The 16,857-nt window shown below is 44.9% G+C and overlaps 1 protein-coding gene across 1 annotated transcript in view; it reads left to right on the plus strand.

The window, feature by feature from the left end:
• The window catches only part of Arhgap42 (Rho GTPase activating protein 42), a 311,085-nt gene that overhangs the window by 224,562 nt on the left and 69,666 nt on the right, over positions 1 to 16,857 (plus strand). Inside the window, exon 5 of the mRNA XM_008848669.3 lies at positions 9,713 to 9,814. Within this exon, the coding sequence (XP_008846891.1) occupies positions 9,713 to 9,814 (102 nt within the window). The remainder of the gene's footprint in view (positions 1 to 9,712; positions 9,815 to 16,857) is intronic.

Raw genomic sequence — 16,857 nt, forward strand, 5'->3', positions numbered from 1 at the left:
GATAAGATGTATGGTTATGAACTGTAACACTTGGTTTAGGAGTGGTAAATCGTGGCTTATGTGGTGATGGAAGCTATAGAGAGAGGTGCTTTCTGTTCTCTAGAACAAGTTCCCTGCTTTACAGCTGTCCTTTATAGCTGTCCAGTCTTTTACCTCTGCTCTGTCTTTCATCCTAGGCTTTGACTGAGTGTATTTTTGTTGTGTACATCTTTGGAGTCCTTGTAATAGTAGCTCTTTCCTGCTGGCCTGGCAGTTTGAATAAAAATACAGGAAGTGGTTCTAGGAATGATTTTGTGTTGCCAGAAATGCTGATGTATTGGCATTGAATTGACATTTCCAAACTGTCACCACACACTAAATGAAAACAAAGACCCAAGTGTCCTCCTCACAGCTGCGCCCTCCTCTCCGAACCCAGTTCCTCTTTGGTGCCCAGTGTGAAACAGTAAGCCCCCATTGTGCGATGGAAGGCAGTCAGTTTGATGTACTCCAGTGCAGTGGGTCACACAGACATTAGGAGCTGAGTAGAGTTGAGCTCTTTCTAGAACTGCCTCCTGCATCTTGCATTACAACTCATTAAACAGATCTGGGAGCAACTGTGGTGACTGCTGGTATACAAGAAACTCTTTCATTGTTCGTTAAACATCTGCTTACTCATTTCAATGCAGAAACACAGCTCTCATCCTCAAAGGTGGAGAAGTTTATTCTGGAGCCAAATACGAATGTCATAAGAACACAAATTTAGGTTACCCCAAATTCTGTGCTCCAACATGGTAACATTTTGTTGAAGTCTTTATGGCAACAGAACAGAGAAAGTCATAGATTAAGGTTTTTTTCAAATATGTTGGTGGAAGCATTAAGTCGGTGGGCTAAAGGAAAGCTGGGTCACAGACTTCCCGAACCTTCTGATGGCATTGTTAGCCTTTTGTTTAGTGGCAGTGGGATATCTGTACATTCCAAGGATTTTCCTAGTGGTCAAAATATGTTAGCTCACATCAGAGGGGCCACTAAATGGCTATTAAGAGGACTAAAGGTGGCTGTCCTAGTTTGTTCTTTATTGCTGTGATAAAATACCAACTCTGACCAGTACCAACTTGGGGAGGAAAAGGCTTATTCAGCTTACATCTCCCAGGTCACAGTTCATCAGTGAGCCTAAGGTAGGAACTCAGGGCAGGAACCTGGAAGCAGGAGCTAGAGCACAGGCCATGGAGGAACACTGCTTACTGGCTTGCTCCCCTGGACCCTGCTCAGCCTGCTTTCTTATGCAACACAGGCCCACCTGCCCAGGGGTGGCATCACCCACAGTGGGCTGGGCCCTCCCACATCACTCATCAAGAAGATGCTCCTCAGACATGGCCACAGGCCGGTCCAATAGAAGTAATTTCCCAATTGAGGCTCCCTCAACCCAGGTGTGTCAAGTTGCCACTAAAGCTATCCAGCACAGTGGCCTAAGATAATTGGGCTCTGAACTCTCAGCATTCCAAATTTTCCACAATCACTGAACTTCTGATCATTAATTGGCCTGGCTTGGTAGAAACTGCTGGCCTTTCCAGAAGCTTTCTTCCACAGTCACTGGGTTTTGAGGCAGATAGGGCATATACATGGACTTCTCCACTAGAACACAGAACATGGTCATCAGGTGACACCATTTATAAAGCTGTGTGAGCATTCAGAGACTTAGGACTGGGCTTATTTGAGCAAGGTGTTAAGTGCAGGTCTGATTTGAAAACGTAGAAATTTGGAGATGTGAGTCTTTATGCTAAAGGGAATAGTCCTGAATGAAAAGAGAAAAAGAGGCATAAATAGGGAGCTCGAAAAGGGGCTTGTGAAGAAGACAGGATGGGCAGGCTGTAGTGATAAAACAGCCGATTAAGGGCAGTAGCCATCACAAAGAGGATGTGTTCAGCTAGGTGCCTCCTCCAGGAGTGGGCAAGTAGACCACTACATGGCAGCCTCTGGTCCTCAGTCTCGGGCTTTTGTGCTTCTTTTGAGGGTCCTCTCCTCTATAATTTTCTGTTATGTAAGTTTCTCCAAGCATGGTTTCCCATGTGTAAGACTGCCCTTTATCCTGAGGTAGTAAGCATTCTTGATTTGTTTGTTTTTGAGACAAATTCTTGCTGTATAGCTTAGGTTGGCCTTGAGTTCATGATCCCCCTGCCTCCAACTCCAGGTGCTGGACCACCAACCCCAGCTGCTTTTCACAGTTTTTTCTCTCTCCTTCAGAAATGTATCATTTTATTGTGTGGATATTTAGTGTGTACTTTACATCCATCTCAATACTTCTTAAATGGCCTAAAACTCAACTCTTCTATTCCACCCATACCAGCTTATTTGTAACATTCTGTATGTGGGAACAGGTCACGGGGTGTCCCCGCCATCACGCAGTACCTCGCTTCTCTTGTGCGTTATGAAAGCGAAGGCAGAGCATTATGCTCAGTCACCACAGAGCTTGTGTTGTAGAAACACTGGACTCTGCAGTGAAGAAAACTGGAGATTTGCATTTTGAATAAGCTCTGAATTTGCATTTTGAACCTTTGCCTTCCATTTACAAGATCAAGGGAATGCTGAAGTGGAAGGGAGGGGTAGCACATCTTTAACCAATGAACTTTATGAGCAGTTTCTTGACATTTGTTTCATCTGGATTCATGAATGGAACAAGCACACTGGTGGGCACGGTATCAGCAGGTGGTGAAGATGAGCCTAGGTGTGTCGTGCTCCCCTCTGTATCGCCTCACATTCCTGTTGCTATGGCAGCATGCCCTTGAGAAAAGGCGAAGTTCTTTCTCCTTAACAGGCCAGTCTATTTATAAGCCTCCCCTTAAAAACTAGATCGTATTTTAGGAATAAGTGCTATTAAAATTATGGTGTTTATAGTAAGTGATGCAGATATTGTTTTGTCTATTTTTTATTTATTTTTTGGTCTTTTTGAGACAGGGTCTCCCTATAGCCCCAGCTGGGCTGGAGTGCACTATGTAGACCAGGCTGGCCTTGAACTGAGAGATCTGCCTGCCTCTGTCTCCTGAATGCTGGGATTAAAGTCATGTGCCACCATGCCCAGCTGTGATGCAGATATTGTCAATCTTTTTTATTTACTTGACTTTGGATTTTGTTTAATTATTTCAAGCCACTACCACTTAAAAGTCTGTTTTCCCTGTCAAAGAATTTGTTTGAAATATCAGGTGTTGGCTGGAGGTGGTTCTCCTGTCACTGCCCAGCCCACTGCCCTTGTGCTGGATAGCGTTAGTGTCAACTTGACACGCCTGGGTTGAGGGAGCCTCAGTTGGAGAATTGCCTTCATTGAACTGGCCTATGGCCATGTCTGTGAAGCATCTTCTTGATTGTTGAGTGATGTGAGAGGGCCCAGCCCACTGTGGGTGGTGCCTCCCCTGGGCAGGTGGGCCTGTGTTACATAAGAAAGCAGGCTGAGCACAGACCAGGGGAGCAAGTCAGTAAACAGTGTTCCTCCATGGCCTGTGCTCTAGCTCCTGCCTCCAGGTTCCTGCCCTGAGTTCCTACCTTGGGCTCCCTGATGAACTGTGACCTGGGATATGTAAGCTAAATAAACCCTTTCCTCTCCAAGTTGGTAGTGGTCAGAGTATTTTGTCACAGCAATGAAGAAACAAACTAGGACAGCCCTTTAAAGCACACTAAACAAATGTTTCTATGCTGGTTTAAAGAGTGAATTCCTGACCACTGGTCTCTCTTTTGCTTTGTGGTGGCTAGTCAACTCTGCTCCTTAGGCAGTGGCAGGAAATTGCTGCAAGTGTGGGCTCAGTCTGGTCTTACAGCAAGTTCTAGTCCAACCAGAGCTACATAGTAAGACCCAGTCTCAAAATGACTGAGGGAGGGAGGGAGGGAAAGACAAATGTATAGATATGAAAAGCAAAGCAAGGGAAAAGAAAAAAGGAGGAGGAAAAGGAGGGGAGGGGGTGTAAGTCAGATTCACTGCTGGGAGGTGCACGTGGCATCCAATCCCCTCTACCCAGAGTCCTTGCGACAGCCTGGGGAAATAATTCTCCAAACCTTGGTTTGCAGAATTTTAACAAGTTTATTGGACTTGCTAACAGAGCTTGAGGTGCAGGTTTTCTTGCAGACAAGCGGGTGCCCCCGCCCCCGATTCATGGCTGTGTTCGAAAGTCCACACCCAGACATAAATCCTGTGGTTCCTTACAAAATGGTGAGAGACCAGCCTCCTGGTTTTCCCAGCTTTTATACCCTTAGCCCCTCCCCTGCAAGTGGCTATGGTCAACCGATTGGCTGGAAAAGGGAAGGGGAGTGGCTTCTTTGCAGAGCATGGATTGGCTTCCCCCAGCTATCCATGGCTTGTCATCACAGGGTCAGAGGAGCATCCTCCAGGTCACACTCTCCACCCTTCCTCTGGCTCTCACAAAGCTTTCTGCCCACTTCTTCCTCGAATATCCCTGAGCCTCAGAGGGGGTGGGGTGAACTTTCTCCCATTGTAGTAGGGCACTGGACTCAAGTCTCTGCATCCTCTGCTTGTCAAGGGCTGATGGCTCAATTTAATGGCATTCAACCTATTATAAAAACACTAATAGCAAGAAGCAAGAACGTGTAAACAGTAACTGCAATAATAGCTCATGGACGTAAAGAGAAATGCTTGGATGGTACTTTAGTAGGTGCATCATATCCATCTAACAATACAATTGCAGTGGCTTCTCCATTGGGGCCTATAACCTCTCCTGCAATACCAGATGTGTCTTCCTTCCCTAGGAGTGGGCATTAGGTCCAATTGATAATTAGCTGCTTGTACATACACTAGGCGAGCCACTAATGCACCAACAGGAACATATTTCTTCGCACACGGGGGTCCTCACTGAACAGGATAATGGGGGACAGTTCTCCCCCAGCCGTCTGCATAGCACCTTCTGGCACTATGAAAGCCACCCATCCAGTGGCAGGGAGCTTAGTCCAAGCTTGATTTCTCCCTCTCCTGTGCTCATATCATGCGGCGTCTTCAGCAATAGGGTCTTACCATCCACTTCAGATGTGCAACCAACATTATTGGTGATTGCCTTTATAGTTTCAGGGACCTCTGGGGTCCCTTTGGCCAACTGCTCATAGGGAGGCAACGCACCCCTGGTACTGGGATTTTCATTTAACAACCTTATGGCTTCTGGAAGGGCCTTTTTCCACCCCCGTAGCATTTCTTCTGGGCTTAAGGCTTTCTACTGTTCCTTTAACAACGCATTTTTTCTTTCAATCAACCCTGCTCCCGTAGGATTGTGTGGAAGGTGGAAATAGCATTGAACCTGATTATCCTCAGCCCAAGCTTGCACATCTGTACCTGTGAAATGAGTGCCTCTGTCGCTATCAATTTGCCTCAGGCACCCATACATGACACTGAGTTCAGTAGGCCCCTTAATAGTAGCCTTGCCCATCATGCTCTTGCAAGGAAAGGCCTGTGTAAGGCCTGTGGCAGTGTCCACACAAGTGAGAGCATATTTACACCCCTCAATGACTGGCGGTGCAGTATATAATCTTCTTGCCAGTCTCTCACAGGGGAAGCTGCCTTGTGCACGTGTCCCATCATGGCATCCATCCTCCAGGGCTGTAACCGAGAACTCACCTCACAGGCCTGGACAGCCTGTTGGATGTCAGCATATTTTACCAGAATGTTGACTACTTTGGCTCTTTTCCATCCTGTGTCGGCTCCTCTGTGGCCCGACTAGATATGAATCCAGTGAGCTGCTTCTAGGGGCACCTGAGGGCAGACAGACCTCACCTTGGTGAGGGCATCAGCTTCCTGATTCCTGGGGAGGGGGGGTACTCACCAGGCTGTGGGCAGCCACATGGTAAACTACCAGGGGCACTAGTTCCTCCTGCATTTTACTATATATGTCCTTCCACATTTGTTGTCCCCATAGTGCCTTTCCCATCACCTGCCAGTTTTCTTTCTCCCACTGAGCCACCCATAAGGTTAAGCCCTTGAACACAGCCCAACTGTCAGTACAAAGTGAAACTGGCCGAGGCTCCCTCATTATTACTATCCATACAGCTCTCAATTCAGCCCATTGACTGCTTTATCCTTCTTCCCTCTCTAACCATATAGTGTCAGTGTTCATGTGTATTGCCACTGCTACCCATTCTTGTCTGGCACCCCTGCTAGTGCCATCAGTGTACCAGGCATCAACTGGATTGGGGGAGCTCCTTCTAGCACTCGGTCAGGTTTGGTCTTGCTGGAGGGTCAACAGTAGAAGGTGGAGGGACAGGCTCTGTGCCTTGAAATGACAGCAGTCCTAGTACTGCTTGCATGGCATTGGTGATCGGGCTTGCTGACACCACCCCTTGCTGTTGCAAATATGCATGCCATCTTTGCAGCATTTGATTTTGTGCCACCCCTGACAGGGGCTTGGCTAACAGGCCCTCCACCCATCCTTTTATGGGATATGCAGTTTTTACAGTAATGGGGGTGGGGCCCGTAATGGACTCCACCTGCTGCAATGCTTTGTACACAGCCAGCAGTTGCTGTTCTAGAACTGTGTACCGGGACTCTACCCCTTTCCATGATCGGGACCAGAACCCAATTGGGATCATCTGTTCGGGTTGTTGTTGCCACAAGCCCCACCCATGATCTTCAGGGCTCCTGGTGACTTCCAAGAGGAAGGGACACTGAGGTATTGGGGCACACAGCTGCTTAGCTTGCCCAACCAGTACCTTGGCCTGCTCAAAAGCCTCTTGGGCCTTTCCATCCCAATCCCATGTAGCACCTCTTTATTAGATTATACAGGGGGCAGGTAACCTGAGCAAGGTGAGGTATGAACATTCGCCAATACCTGAGAAGTCCCAAAATACCTGTAACTGCTTATCGTTTATTGGTACGGGTTGTAAGATTTTCTCAACTGCCACACTGGGTATCATGTGAGTTCTGCCTGACCATAAAACTCCTAAGAATTTTACTACTGTACTGGGCCCTTGTACCTTCTGTGGGTTGATTTCCCATCCTCGCTCCTTCAGGTGCACTTGCATGTTCCCCAAATGAGCTTCCAAATCTGTTAGGCACTCAGAAGTCAGCATTATGTCATCTATGTAGTGGAATTTCCTTACAGAAGGAGGGCAGGGTAACAGGGCCAGGTCCCAGGCCACCGTCCCATGACAAACCATGGGGCTATGGCGGTAACCTTGGGGAAGTACTCTGAAAGTCCATTGTCGTCCATTCCACGTGAATGCAAATTGATCTTGGGATTCAGCAGCTAGGGGAATACTAGAGAATGCATTAGCAAGGTCCACCACAGCATGGAAGGACCCCATTTCCTGCACCAGCTGATCAGTTAGCAGTGCAATGTTGGACACCACTGCATGAATAGGAGGCATCACCTTATTTAACTCCTGGTAATCTACAGTCATTCTCCAGGAGCCATCTGTCTTTCTGATAGGCCAAACGGGGCTATTGTTAGGACCTCCATCACGATGTTGGACCATGGATTTTCCCTTTTCTTTGAATCAAAAATCAGACCTGAGGATCATCTCCCACTATCTCTAGGTCACTTCCTTCTTCCTTACTGCCCGGCTCTTCCCAGGGGTTCCAGGTTTTAGGATCCCAGGATGGGCCTTTTATTACTATTCTGATCTGGGCTCCTTTTCCCCTTTTGACCTCCTAGATGTAAAAAATGGCATGCCAACACCTCCATCTCTTTTTCTCTCTTACCTAATTTACTGGCAAGGTCAAAGGCCAGTACCGAAGAAACCAGTGTCATATCCCTCCCCCATTCTATTTCCTCTCTAACACCTTCAGTTTCCCTTCTGGCTAATGCCACCACCTGGGGCAGTTTTCTTATTATCAATAGCATCCAAGCAGCCTCTGCAGCTGCTTTTTGACCTTTCTGTCCCTGGTGTGCTATTCCTAGAGATTGCAGAATCTGTTCCAGACCTTCTTCTGTTTTCAGGGCCTCTCCATACTCACATGGCAGTCCCCACTGGTCAAGCAGGCATGCCACCCCATACCATCTACAAGATTGCTGCCACCCTGGATCTCTCCCATTGACCTTGACTGTTTAGAAGGCCTCACCCTAGTTACATATCTCACTGTCCACTGCATTAACCATGCCACTGCAGCCACCCCCACCAAGCCTATGGGAATGGCCCACCAGGTTAACATTTCCTCAGCCCACACTCTCTCCTCACCCCACTTTACTTTGGTTGTTGGTCTCTTTCCCTATATCAGGGACATCATCAACACTCTTCCAAAACACATTCTCAGTTTCATTGTATCCTGCCAACTACACCAATTGTAAGTCAAATTCACTGCTGGGAGGTGCACGTGGCATCCAGTCCCCTCCTCCCATGGTCTTTGCGACAACCTGAAGAAAAAATTCTCCAAACCCCAGTTTGAAGAATTTTAACGAGTTTATTGGACTTGCTAACTGAGCTTGGGGTGCAGCTTTTCTTACAGACAAGAGGGCACCCACCCCATTCATGGCTGTGTTCGAAAGTCCACACCCAGACATAAATCTGGTGGTTCCAGACAGCCTTACAACATGGTGAGAGACCAGCCTCATGGTTTTCCCAGCTCTTATACCCTTAGCCCCTCCCCTTCAAGCAGCTATGGTCAACTGATTGGCTGGAAGAGGGAAGGGCTTCTTTGCAGAGAATGGGAAGGAGGCGGGTCCATGGCTTGTCATCACAGGTTCAGAGTAACATCCGGGTCACAGGGAGAGAGAAGAGAAGGGAAAGGAAAATGGAACTGAGATTTCTTTTCCTAAGGAAGGAAAGAGAGATAGACAAATGGATAGATAAATGAAAAGGAAAGAAAGGGGGAAAAAGTGGGGAGGGAGAAGGGAAATGACAGGAAATGGAAATGAGATTTCTTTTCCTGACTAGGAAATAATATGATTCTGTGAAGGGTTTATGTGAATGACTCTATAAACCGATTGTGTGTAAACTCATCTGATTTAACAACAACAACAATAAAAAGTTATAAAACCCCCCACATTTTCCTCTTGGTTATATCACAGAGAAAACAGATTACAGTCTCTTCTTGGGTGTCAGTTACAGACTTTCCAGGGTTTTCAACTGTGGCCAACTTTGTGTCTCCATGTGCAGCGCTGCCGGCGAAGGCTACTGGTTTGTTTATGCTTTTCTTCCTATGAGATGGAAAGCTTATTTGAGAGCAGAATATAGATTGATGATGTTTCATACCCTTCTTTCTACTCGGTTAAGGTTTTGTGCATGGTTAGAATTCATTAAATTGTCAGATAGTTATATGGACTCAGTGAGGGTGGAGAAGATGGGGCTGCAGGGATGACTTGGTGGTTACGAGTACATTCTGTTCTTGCAGAGGACCAGAGTTCGATTCCCAGCACCCATGTCAAGTGGCTCATAACTATCTGTAACTCTAGCTCCAGAGGATCCAAAGGCCTCTTTTGTTCTCCAGAGGCACCCACACATGTGCATCCATGAACACATGCATACACACACACAAGCACACATATGCATGTAATTTTTAAAAAAAAATTGGGGGGGCTGGTGAGACAGCTCCATGGTTAAGAGCACTTATTGCTCTTACAGAGGGCCGAAGTTCAAGTCTCAGCACCCACATGATGGCAAACAACCATTGGCTCCAGTTTCAGGGACTCTGACACCCTCTTTTGGCCTCAATGGGCATTGCATGCATGAGTGCTTTTACATAAATAGAGAAGATGAGGCCTTTCTTGATGCTCTTTTCTGAATCTTCTTTGTTGTGATTGCTATCCCTTAGGACGGAAAAAAGAAGTTTGACAAGGAGAGTGAAAAATACTATTCTATTCTGGACAAACATTTGAATTTGTCTGCAAAGAAAAAAGAGTCTCATTTGCAAGAGGTAAGTGCTCCCATTTAAATGTAGAAGAATCATGGGCATTAAGTCATGTGACCTCAAAAATTCCCAACATGGCAAGTTCAAACCAGAAAACAATCCCAGAGTAGACAAGAGGAAGTGCATAAGAAGCCCCAACCCCCCAAAGAAAATGTGGCAACAGATGGCTGCTGGGAGGGGCAGAGACAGTCTGTCAAGCGTGGACTTTGTGGTAGGTTACCCAGGCTCCAGTGGACAACCCACACTGAAGGACATTTGGAGACACAAATTAGATTCTATAGCCTTACTAGATATATAACAGAGTACATTTAATTGGGCAGAGGGCAGTAAGGGACAGTAAGGACAGGAGAGGGGATCAAGTACCATCAAACTATATTGTATGAAAATCACAAAAATTTAATTTGAAAAAAATGTAAAAAAAAAAAAATTCCCAGCATGGAAGTAACCCCCAAACCTTCTACTTTTTCTTTTCTAATAAGTGAAAAATACTATTCTATTCTGGACAAACATTTGAATTTGTCTGCAAAGAAAAAAGAGTCTTATTTGAAAGAGGTTAGTGCTCCCATTTAAATGTAGAAGAATCATGGGCATTAAGTCATGTGACCTCAAAAATTCCCATTTTTAATAATAAATTATTTATTTTTATTTTATATGTATGGGTAATTTATTTATTTATTTTTATTTTATGTGTATGGGTATATTGCCTGCGTGTGTACAGCTGCACCCATGTTATGCAGTGCCTGGGGAGGACAGAGGAGGACTGGAGTTATGGACTATTGTGAGCGGTCTTGTGGGTGCTTGAGTTCCAGCCTGAGTCTTTTAGAGCATCCTGTGCTCTTTACCACTGGGCCATCTCTCCAGCCCCTGATACTTTTTCTTAAAAAGACAATAATGCTGGCAGGCTTAGTTGAGTAACTTTATATAGTATGGCAGTAGGTATTAATGTTTCAAGTATAAGATCAGTATTTATTTCAACAGTGAAAAAGGTTGAAACAAGACTTTTTCCTTTTCTTCTTGGATGTATTGTAAAGTGATACGATATATCAAGTTCATATTAAAGCCTTTAAATTAAAATTTAAACATCTGTGACATTGCTTTCTAAAGCTTTTGTGTCAGCAGTTAAAGGAGAAGGTGACATACAACTACATGTTCTAAAATCTCAATTATTTCACATCATTTTTAAAAAAGTGTCTTACCGCCAGGCATGGTGGTGCACACCATTGATCCCAGCACTTGGGAGGAAGAGGCAGGCAGATCTTTGTGAGTTTGAGGCTAGCCTGGTCTACATAGTGAGTTCCAGGACAGCTGGGGCAACAGGGAGACCCTGTCTCAAAAGGACCTGTGCTGTGCTTAAGACCTTGTACTTAAATATGTTAGATTTTGTTCTTGCTATTGGTCATCTAGTAACTGTAGTTAGTCAAGAATAGTCCTTAGACTAAGGTGGTAGAACAGTGACACTCCAGTTTCCGTAAGGAGTATTTCTTTGCCTCTTGTATCTTAGGAACAATTAAACTGTGAGACACAACTCTGCCATCTCCCAGAATATATGCAGTGGAGTGTGCTGTCGATGGGGGCTGGCCACTGTAGTCTATCTGGAGCTCGTTATAAATAGCCTCTGTGGGGCTGGAGAGATGGCTCAGTGTTAAGAACACTGGTTGTCCTTGCAGAAGACCTGGGTTCAAATCCCAGCACCCATATGGAAGCCAACAACCATCCATAACTACAGTTCCTGGGGATCTGACAGCATCTTCTGTCTTCCGCGGGCATTGCATGACATGGGTGTGCTTACCTACATGCAGGCTATACACTTATACACATAAAATAAAAATAATAAATAATTTTTTAAATGCCTCTGTGACCTCATGGAGTGCTTGGTTATGTGCTCACCCACTGTAGCCTCCCCTTCCTCCCCTCTGTGCTTCCAGAAACCTTTTAGCCATGCCATCCATGTCCTGCTCCTAGGAAATCTGCCTCCCTGTCTAAACTGCTTTTCAAATTGAACCTGGTCACTGCTCTCCACACTCTTTCTCTAAATGCCCATACTCCAAGTCCTGCCAGAACATGTGCTTGACAGCGTGGGGCACTTTAAGGTTACCCTGGTATAAAAAGGACTAGGAATGCTGGCCTTCTTTTTCAGCATGCTCATGTGCTCATTGAAGGCAGCCATTCTTCATTTAAAGTTGATTAAGGGGCTGGAGAGATGGATCAGCAATTAAGAGCACTTGCTGTGCTTGCGGAGGACCTGAGTTTGATTCCCAGTCCCCAATAGCCACTCATATCCACCTGTAACTGGAACTCCTGTTGCAGGGGATCTGGCGCCCTCTTCTGACCTCCTTGGGCACCTGTACACATATGGTGCACATAAACTTATGCAGACATATGCACATACACATAAAATAAAAAAATAAACAAGTATTTTTTAAAAGCTAACTAATATTAGTAAATTTGTTTTAATATCACATAAAATTTCATTTAAATACATGCCTTCTATTTTTAACACTCATTAAGGAAACAACACAATTTGTACAGGGTATGGTGGCACATAGTTTTAATTCCAACATTTGGAAGACAAAGGCAGGTGAATCTCTGTGAGTCTGAGGTCTTCCTGGTCTACATAGTGAGTTTGAGGTCAGCCTGGTCTACATAAAGAGTTTCAGGTCAGTCAGAGATACAGACACAGTGAGATCCTGTCTTAAAAAATAAAGCGTGATTTATTATATAATTGTGTGCCTATGGAAAACTTTTGTGGCCAAAGAGAAAGGAAAGACTGCCATTTAACAACACTAGATTCTTTTTTCAAATTTCTTTGGCATGTTTAATTTTATAAGGATTTATCACTGCTGTTACAATATAGTATTCTGTGTCATGTTTTAAATGCCTATGTTTCTCTTTATACATGGCAACAGAATAAGCCTTGGAGAGAAAGGTTGTAGTGTGGCTGTGGATGTGGTCGTGTGTGATAGGGGGCTTTCCCAATTGTTACCAGTGCCTCATGTCCGGTTCCTGCCATGTCAGGATCTTCAGATACACAGGCTTAGAGAGCTGCTTCCCTCCTTCTAGAACGTGACAACTGTTCCCACAATTTCAAATCCTCTGTAGGATGTGTTTCATTTTTCCCTGACAACATAGCTTGTTGCTTAATACTTTCCTTGCTAGTTGCCCTCAGTGCTTTGGGCTAGAGTATAACAGAGTATTGGTTTGGGTTCTGTGTTAGTTGGAGGCTGGAAAAGGTTTCAACATAGTTAGCAATGTTCTCCCATGTCACTCTCCAGTGCACAAACACACATTTGTTGTTGTTAGGAAGCACAGCCCCTAACACAACACAAGTTAATTTGGATTAAAGGTGTTCCTTAGGGTGTATAGTGTAGACAAGGAAAAACGTGGCTTGGAAGTTTCCCTCCTGTCCCCCCAGGAATCAAACCTGTTGGAGAGAGAAACTGCCACTCACGTGGCATTAAATGTCACCTGTTCTATCCAGAGCAGCTCTGGCCTCCCATCAGCACCTGGCTTATTAGCTGACTCTCAGGAAGCCCCTCCGTGCCTTCCCACCTCACAGCTGCCTTCTACTCATTTTGCTCAGGAAAAAAGTAACTGGCACTGCACTGAAAGGTCAGCTTGTGCTGACAAAGTTCCCAATGCCCCAGTGAATAATGGGAGAATTAGAGCCAAGCTTGTCAAGTCCACAGGCTTTGCAGTGGATGGAAAAAATAATATTTGGTTCCTTTCTTGGATAAACTAAAAGGACGAGATAGTAAAGGAAAGTAGAAAGATCTGAATGCAGAAAAATAAATTATTTCAAAAGACATCAAACCAAATTAAATGGCAAAGCATTAGGAAGTTTATACAACACAGAGCAGGGTTATCCTCTCATATAAGAAATATTTGCAAACTGGTGAAAAATGGCTAAGGATACAAGAGGAAGGCGACCAAAGAGGAGATGTAAGCTGTCATGAAGATTGTTTCCATGACACACGTATTAAAAATGCAAACTCTCAGATGTCATTTTTAATAAAAGACAAAAATCTATTATTAGTGAAGGCATGAGGCTCTCTCTGGGCATGCGTTTGTTCTCCCCATAGAACATAAAAATACTGAATATTCTTCATATAAATCTTATGCCAGCAAACATAAAATGTACCAGGCAGTTGACATTATTTCTCTTGTTAGGACTTTGTCCCCCATAAATGATCAGAGCACCTGCACTCCCTTGCACAAACATACATAATTAAAATTTAAAATTAAAAGAGGATAGTTGGATGGGGCTGGAGAAATGGGTCAGTGGTTAAGACCTTTGGCTGCTCTTGCAGAAGACCCAGGTTCAGTTCCCAGCACCCATGTGGCAGCTAACAACAATCTGCTAACTCCAGTTCTAGGGGATCTGATGCCCTTTTCCGGTCTCCTCAGGCATTGCATGCAGGTGGTGCACCTACATACATGCAGGCAAACACTCATACACATAAAATAAAAATAAATAAAAATTTTAAGGGGGAGTGGCTGGAGAGATGGCTCAGTGGTTAGGAACACATATGGTTCTCATAGAGGACCTGAGTTCAGTTACTAGCACCCATGTCAGGCAAGTCGTAACTGCCTGTAATTTCATCTCCAGGGGATCTGATGCCCTCTGCTGGCCTCTGTGGCCACCTTTGTTCCTGTGTACGTAGCCATATATATGTATATAAAACACAAATATACATAATTAAAATTAAAATAAAATCTTTAAAATAATCATCAGAAATGAGTTTATTGAGTGTGTGACTCATATAAAGACAAAATACCCACAATACAAACATTTACAAACATCTGAAATGGTATAAAAAATGATTAGGGTAAATACACATAACGTAACTAAAAATGAATTGTGTACAGCTGTTACTTTTTGAAGGTGGTGTTGTGGGCTGGGGTGATGTCTCAGAGGGTAAAGGGCCTGCTGCCCAAGTATAAGGACCTGAGTTTGCATTCCCAGCACCAGTTCTTTAAAAGCTGGTGTGGTGTCGTGTACCTGTAACTCCAGTGCTAGTGGTGGAGACAGACAGCTCCCAGGTGCTTGCTGGTCAGCCGGTCCAGTCAAAATGGTGAGCTCCTGAGTAAGGGAACACTGTCTCAAAAAAAATAAAAATGTGGAAAGCATAGAGGAAGGCACCTGGTGTTGACCTCTGACCGCCACATACACAGTCACAGGCAAGTGGAGCACCCAGCATGGACTCATATGCATCCATGTGCCTATACACACCACATACATATACGTATAAAGAAAAACCTGTAAAATTATCTTGGTGAATCACTAAAAGACTTGGGAAATAGTACTAGAATTAGCAAATAAACAAGAATACAGAGTATCATCTGATTCATTCTAAAGTAAGTTTGTGTTATGTTACACATCCCAATATTAGCTGTGGGGGTGTAGCAATCCTACTTTTACTGTGATATGCTAAGTAATGAGCTTAGAGTAATGACTTCATTGCTTTTATGGCTAGAGGAAAAGTAAAGGTAATAGTGGATTCCCTTTAGAAGTCCCATCTGCTCTTCCACCTCTCACTGACTACTCCCTCTCCGGATTCCTGCTATGCCCACCCCTGTAAAACCAGTCCCTGAGCTCCGTTCCTGCATCTCTACTCCTCACCTTTAGCATCTGTCCCGAAGCTCCTTCCTTGTGTACACCGTCTCCCGGGTAGCGATCCTGCTGTGCCTAGCCACTTTGTACAACCCACTGTTCCCAGGACCACTGGCTGCCACTCACTGGTTCACATGACATCTTACACAGCACTGCCTTTCCTAAATGCTCTCATTGCTTCAACAGTTTTCAGTGCTGGTGTGACTTGGTATATCGAATCGATCTTGGATTCTTCCTTTGCTTTCCTGGCCTATCTTTCAACTGACCTTTGCTATATGAGAGTGCTCCCATCATTTGCCACTACAGAGAAGACATCTTTGCAGGCACCACCCCCGTTTTATTAGTTTACTCTGCAGTGTCCTCACATGAATCTTCTTGAGTGAATCCTGCCTCAGGACCTTGTCAAGTCTTCCTCAAGGTTCTGCAGTCTCTCTGGAATGTCGTTTCTACTTACTGACACGTCTGCCTTAACTGACATTGTACATCATTCCCAGCTAAACATTCAGTAACCTACTTTGAACCCTCTACATATAACTTCTGATTCTGTCTATATCTGTATCTCTGTCTCTTTTTTTTTCTGTCTTTTTTTTGAGGCAGGGTCTCCCTGTAGCCCCAGCTGTCCTGGAACTCACTATGTAGACCAGGCTGGCCTTGAACTCACAGGGATCCGCCTGCCTCTGCCTCCCAGGTGCTGGGATTAAAGGCGTGCACGACCACGCCCAGCTGTCTGTTTTTTTGTCTCTATCTCTGCCTCTATCTCTGTCTCTGTCTGTCTCCTCTCTCTCTCCTCTCTCTGCCCTCTCCCTCTTCCCCTCTCCCCTCTCCCCTCTCCTCCCTCTTTCCCCTCTCTCCCCTCTTTCCTCTCTCTCTCTCCTTCCCTCCCTCACAGGATCTTGCTGTGTACCCCTGGCAGAACTGTTACTGTGTAGCCCAGTCTGGGCCTGGAATCCTGACTGCCTTCCTTAGCCACCTGGAATTCCAGGTGTCACCACCACACGCAGCTATAACTTCTGATTTCTTTATTCTATTTTTTTATTTCCACTTAATCTAAACCTCCCCGTTTTTCTGGGACTACCTAAAATCTTTCCAAATCCTGGGGAGATCCTTTAGCACGTAGCCCCCCTGGAGGCCCCCACCCCTGCACCTTTTCAAATCTAGCAAGCTTATTGTAGATAATGAAGACTTTAAGTATTTGCAGAACCATGTGGCTTTCTTACAACATTCATTTGGTTTCTTCCTTTATAGTCCTTTTGCTGTGTAAACAACAGGGTAAACCTGCTGTTCTGGTATAGTTCCTGCTAGTTCCCTGCGTGTTTTAAAATCATCCCAGTCTGAATGCTCAATCACATTGTTGTTCTTCTTAGTATAAAATATACAACACCTGTCGCTACCAGACTTAGAAGCAAATTTTGTTTTCCTTTTGGTGAGGCAGAGCCCT

This window comes from Nannospalax galili, unplaced genomic scaffold (assembly GCF_000622305.1).
Source record: "Nannospalax galili isolate Female #2095 unplaced genomic scaffold, S.galili_v1.0 scaffold824, whole genome shotgun sequence".
NCBI classification, from domain to species: domain Eukaryota; kingdom Metazoa; phylum Chordata; class Mammalia; order Rodentia; family Spalacidae; genus Nannospalax; species Nannospalax galili.